We start from the raw sequence: 5,649 nt of genomic DNA, 5'->3' as shown, positions 1-5,649 counted from the left end.
TCGTGACGGCTCCTCTCGGTGCCTCTGACCCCACAGACCTGTCTCAACCTTCATTCTCCCTCAGCAGAGCTTGGGGGAGTTTGAAGAGAAACTAAATCATCTTGAAATGCTTTGGGCCCACTCGTGAAGCGTTCTTAGCGTTGCACCAGTTTGACCTCCTTCCTCAGCTCCTCCTGGTCTCTGCTCTGGTAGCTCTGTCTCTCGGTCCAGCTCCTCACCAGGGCTGCTCTACCCTGACCCTCCTTCTGCCTAAGCTCTTCCAGCCTCTACCTCCAAGCTTCTCGCTGTCTTTCGGTGAGCCCCTTTGGCTTGATTCTCTCCTTCCTGGTAGGACCAAGAAGCAGAGAGGTTGTACAGTGGGATCCAGAGCAACAACTCGGATTTGAAGACTGACTCGCTGAAGAAGCTTGCAAACCTCTCCCAGGATGTTACCTTTGCTCAAGAGTTCATCAACAGGAATGGCTTGAAACAAATCTTCCATATTGTGGAAGAAGGGAATGAGTGAGTATCAGGAAGGGACTTTCCTTGCGGTTCTGGACTTTTCTTCTCCCTTGCTAATGCTGCATGAGCTCCAAGCTGGGTGCTGGAGTGGACTCCATTGGTGTTCCTGGCTCGTTGATCCCTATGCTGCAGCACGAAGGGCAGCGCTGGTGGCCGGGCACTCGGCTCTGCAGGCTCCTTACCTGCAGGTACGTGCCTGTGACCCCACACGCTGGCAGCCGGGGGAAGGGTCCCCTGGTCTGTGGCCCTGACACCTCGTGAATGTGCCCAGACTTGAACCTCCTGTTCCTTCGCCGGCTGGGTCATCCGCAGCCCCATGGGTTTTGCTGCCAGGAAATCTCCTCTGATGATCCTACCCTTTGCTGCTGCTCATTCCTGCAACCCCAAACAATCCCTCTGCCCTGAGGTTTTAGCTGCGAGAGATCTAAGGATCTCTCAGCTCAAGGAAATCCTTGTTGCCAAATACTAGTGAATACCTGACTCGTTCAGGGCGTACGGTGCGTCTCCTCTGAGCTTCTACCTCACAGAGGATGTGGAGCCTAAAACCAGGCAGTGCAGTGCGTGTTTCTTGGGAGTAGGGGGAGGGATTTGGGGTGGCTTGGCTTTCCCGAGGGCTTGTCTGCAGTGATCTTTGTACCATGGTAATGTGGCTTTCCAGAAACTGTTGAACTTCCCCTGCCTTTACTTCCTGGGATGACTAAGCAGGAGCCCGATTTCTTGCTCAACAGTCTTTCCTTTCTCCTCCTGCTCACTGCTTCTCTAGCCATTTCTAACGTACCCACCACCATGCAACCAACTCCTGTCTTACAGTGGTGATGGGGAGTGTCTGGACCCATCCTCACTGTGTTGCTCATCTGTCCCTCCAGCACAGGGCACATACTAGCTCACACCTTGAAGGCCTTCATGGAGCTGATGGAGCACGATTTTGTTTCCTGGGAGACTCTGAGCGCAGCCTTCATCAAGAAGGTAAGCGTCTTCAGCAGGCTCCGCAGTCTGTGCCCTTGGGATTCCTTGCTGCCCTCGTCACTCAGGCTCAGCCTGCCGTCGACGGTTGGTTTTGTGTCTCATAGATAGTGAGTTACGTCAATATGAACGTGGTGGACACATCTGTCCAGCAGCTCTCTTTGTCTATCTTGGAGAACATGGTACCTACCAGTCGCCTCCTCTTTGAGCTGGTCAAAAAAGAAGTGACACTGGATCGTCTTCTCACCCACCTGCAGGTGTAAGTGGAGAGGCCAGAGCACCATTTGCCCCCATCCCAAAGCCAGTGGGGATGAGGTGATGGAAGGGATTTCTCTGGGTCTTGCCAATTTATCCCTGGCACAACGTTGTATTGTCCCTTCCTAAACAACTTGTGGGTGGGCAGCCTGTCCTGTCCCATCCCTGCTGCTGGGGGATGGATGGGCTGTCCTGGAAACCATCTTGTTTCCAGGTCAGATTCCTTCATGGGTTCATTTGTGGCCTGTTTCTTTCGAATTTCTTCATTGGCACTTCCTTCCCTTTCCCCGGCGTACTTGGGAGCAGTAGTATGGTCCTTGCAACTTGGGGGTGGCAGTGCTTGTTGAATCCCTCATCTTTGGCAGGCTCTTTGTTCCCTCATCTTCCTCATACTTCTGCATCTCTTCAGTTTGGAGGTTTTTCTTTCTAGAAAATGGAGAGGCTCATGCCCAGGCCTCCTGCCAGAGTCTGCTGCTCACCCTGGGTTTTCCTGCAGCTCCAAAATGCTGCACCCACGAGTGTGTGCAGAGCAAGATCTGATCCATCCACGGGTGCTCTGTGGTCACAGCTGTGGGGACCATCTCACCCCTGGTCCCACTGTCAGCAGCTGCTCACTCATGGCTCTGGCCTCTCTGGGTCCCCCAGCTCCGTGCAGTGGGGTCCAGCAGTGAAGCGAGGAGAGGACCTTTCCTTGGGGAGGGCAAGACCATCCTCAGAGCTGGCGACTCTCCCCATCCTCATCCTCCTTCTGCAGGACAAATGCCCAGCTGCAGCTGAAGGCGATGGCCCTGCTCATTGCGTTACTGCTGGCTGCGACTGACGCTGAGCGGCGGGTAAGGGGCTGGTCTGTAGGCAGGACGGGGTGATGGCAGGGCGGTGGGCACTGCAGGTCCGAGCACCACAATGCCCCTGTCACAGAGGTGCTCTGCCAAGCAGCCTCTGCTGTCTTGCACCCCTTGGAGTAGTTTTTTGGGGGGGGGCACGGTGCAAGATCTCAAAGGGTGGGAGAAGTATCACGGCTGGTGGTGGCACAGTGACCGTGATGGCTCAGACCCAGCATCTGGCACATCAGGGCCATCATGGCTGGGCCCCCATCATGGGGTCTTGGACAGCTGGGTCCTCCGCTGTAGCATTTGTGTTTTTTGGGATGGTGGGGCTCCGAGAGGTGCCTGGAGACATTTCAAGTCAGCGACCTCACTCTTCCTCTTCTCCTTGACTGACACAACCTGGCCTGGATCTGTTTGAGCCCCACTGAGGTGGGCTAGTCCTGGCTGCCAGGGCAGTGGAAGCTGGGGGCAGGTCTCCAGCTCACCAGCATCACTCCTGAGACTGCTGGTTCCTTTCTGTCCCCACCCTGCCCGTGGTCCAAAGCCAGGCATAGCGGGGAATGGGTCTGCGGAGGGAATACCGTCTTTTTTGGGAAATGGTGGTGTGCGGAGCCGGGGAATGTCTTGCAGCCTCTCCCCTTCCTAGGATATGATGGACTACCTGAGGGAGAAGAACATCAGGCAGTTTATCCACAAGGTGAGGAGCTGGGTTTGTCAAGGACCTGTTCTGTCCTGTCTCCTCGGCCCCTGTCTGTCTCCTCAGCCCCTGCCTCTGGTGACCGTTCCTGGCTGGGTTGCCTGGGTGCTCTGCACCCTTTCCTTGATATCTCCTGTGGTTTCTGCTCTGCTGGCACCCACATGCCTGGGGTTGCACCCCCAGCTGCCTGCTGTTCAGTACAGCCAGTTCTCACCCAACCCCGAGGGGAGCTGCCCACTTCCCAATGCCCCTTCGGGCGGCAGGAGCTGCCGGGCTTTGGCTGTTGGGCCCTGGGCTTGGAGGAACTGGGAAGCAGCAGCCTGGGGGAACCTTCTCACTCACGGTCTCCTGTAGAACATCATCCACAGCTCTGAGCCGCTGGGGGACGAGATGGCCCATTACCTGTACGTGCTGCAGTCCGTCAGCCTCAACCTGTGCGAGCGTCGCATGAGGACCTCCATGGATCCCTACTCACAGGTCCGCAAGCAGTCTGGTCCTGGTCTCTTCTTCTGTAGAAATAGAAGCGGGTGAAACTTCACCTTCGGGTGAACCCAGCACATTTGGTTTCATCGTCAGTTGTCCTGGGAGCACCTGCTTGCATGGGGCTCACCGGCATCCCCTCCTCTCCGCTCTCCCTCCAGGAACAGCGGGAGCTCCTCCAGTCGCTGCGCCAAACCGCCTTTGAGTCGGAGAGCGAGGCGCCTGCCAGCAACTTCAGCACCGAGCGCCGGCGATCCCTGTGTGCCAAGGAGTTCCGCAAGCTGGGCTTCGTGGTGCGTCCCCACCCCGCGTCCCCTCGCCAGCCCCACGCTGGCTCTGCTACCCGGCCTTGGCCCCACCTTCTGATGGCTCCTCTAAGCCTGGTGTCCCCGTCGATGCTGACAGGCCAGCAGGCAGTACCTCCCTTCTGCTCCCTCGGTACTCCTAAACAGCAAGTGCGGGGCTGCCAGGACTCAAAGGCAAACCCTGTGGCTGCATCGGGAGGACACTGCTGCTCGGAGAAGAAAGCAGCAGCTGCTAAATCACATCCTTCTTTGTCCTCCTAGAACAACAGCAACCCAGCAGAGGACCTCCGCCGTGCCCCACCGGGACTCCTTGCCCTCGACAACATGGTGTATTTTTCCAGACATACCCCCAACGCCTACAGCAGGGTGCGTGCTCTCTCCTGGAGAACTCCGTGGTGGAGAGGTGCTGGTGGATCTCCCCCACCTTTTCCTTTCCTCGTGACCCATCCTTGGCCAAACCCAGGCAAGGATGTGCCTTTCAGGCAGGTGTCCTACCGTTGCCCTGTTTCAGACAGAGCCAAGTCCTTCCTGTGGGTAGAAGCAGCCATCTGAGGGCCGGTGGCACTGAAGGGTCCCTGTAATTTTTAGTGTTTTCCCCACAGCTTGGTTTCCAGACCTTGTTCACATCTGAGCGAACCGGGGCGATTTGGGCAAAACCAGCCAGTGGCTGCAGAGCATTAGCCACGCTCCGACCTGCTGTGCCCGTGATCAGCTCCCGCGCTGTGGCAGGGGAAAGAGGAGGCTGGGGCTGGCTTTTGGGGAGAGTGAATGACTCCCGTTAGGGACGGCTCAACTTAGGGGAACAGCTCACCCTCCGAGTCCGTTCCCCGTGTAACGTGAGGCAACGACCCTCTCCTCCAGTTTGTCCTCGAGAACAGCAGCCGGGAAGACAAACATGAATGCCCCTTCGCTCGAAGCAGCATCCAGCTCACCCTGATCCTCTGCGAGATCCTGCACGTTGGAGAGCCGTGTATGTGTGTGCCCCAGCTTGTCCTTCTCCCTGCCCTGCTGCCTGCCAGGGTAGGGGGCTGCATGCTCGGGGCCACCGGGCTCTGGCGTGGCCGACAGCAGGGGAAGGGGAGGAGGTAGGGCTGGGAAATATCCAGGTTCTCCTGGATGCTGAAATGCTCTGGGAAAACTGGGGAGTCTGGCATCATCTGTCCTTCTCACCACAGGCTCGGAGACGGCTCAGGCCTTTTACCCTATGTTCTTCGGGCAGGATCATTTCTTTGAAGAGCTCTTCTGCATCTGCATCCAGCTGGTGAATAAGACCTGGAAGGAGATGCGCGCTACCCAGGAGGACTTTGATAAGGTGCGAGGGGACGCTGGGGCCCCAGATGGGAGCTGGGGCCAAATTCCAGGGCTCTGGGGAGCGGTCACCAGACTGGGGGTGATGTCCTGGGCCCCACAGGTACTGCAGGTGGTGCGGGAGCAGATCACCAGGACCTTGTCCCTCAAGCCCACCTCCCTAGAGCTATTCAAGACCAGAGTGAATGCGCTGAACTACAGCGAGATCCTTAAACTGCGGCAGACGGAGCGGCTGCACCAGGAGGAGACGCTGGCTGTGCCCGTGCTGTGAGTGGGCTGCGAGCAGGGAGCCGGAGCTGCGATGGGGGGCTGT

The 5,649-nt window shown here is 57.6% G+C and overlaps 1 protein-coding gene across 1 annotated transcript in view; it reads left to right on the top strand.

Moving 5' to 3' along the window:
- ELMO3 (engulfment and cell motility 3) overlaps positions 1–5,649 on the top strand; it is a 7,694-nt gene that overhangs the window by 337 nt on the left and 1,708 nt on the right. Inside the window, exons 3-13 of the mRNA XM_010284979.1 lie at positions 332–501; positions 1,368–1,467; positions 1,572–1,723; positions 2,474–2,552; positions 3,193–3,243; positions 3,598–3,720; positions 3,885–4,016; positions 4,290–4,394; positions 4,890–4,998; positions 5,204–5,340; positions 5,440–5,603. Of these exons, the coding sequence (XP_010283281.1) occupies positions 1,405–1,467; positions 1,572–1,723; positions 2,474–2,552; positions 3,193–3,243; positions 3,598–3,720; positions 3,885–4,016; positions 4,290–4,394; positions 4,890–4,998; positions 5,204–5,340; positions 5,440–5,603 (1,115 nt within the window). The 5' untranslated portion in view covers positions 332–501; positions 1,368–1,404. The remainder of the gene's footprint in view (positions 1–331; positions 502–1,367; positions 1,468–1,571; positions 1,724–2,473; positions 2,553–3,192; positions 3,244–3,597; positions 3,721–3,884; positions 4,017–4,289; positions 4,395–4,889; positions 4,999–5,203; positions 5,341–5,439; positions 5,604–5,649) is intronic.

Source organism: Phaethon lepturus, unplaced genomic scaffold (assembly GCF_000687285.1).
Source record: "Phaethon lepturus isolate BGI_N335 unplaced genomic scaffold, ASM68728v1 scaffold34310, whole genome shotgun sequence".
Classification (NCBI taxonomy): Eukaryota; Metazoa; Chordata; class Aves; order Phaethontiformes; family Phaethontidae; genus Phaethon; species Phaethon lepturus.
Note: the sequence above shows the minus strand (reverse complement) of the source record. Positions and strands in the feature narration are given on the sequence as shown.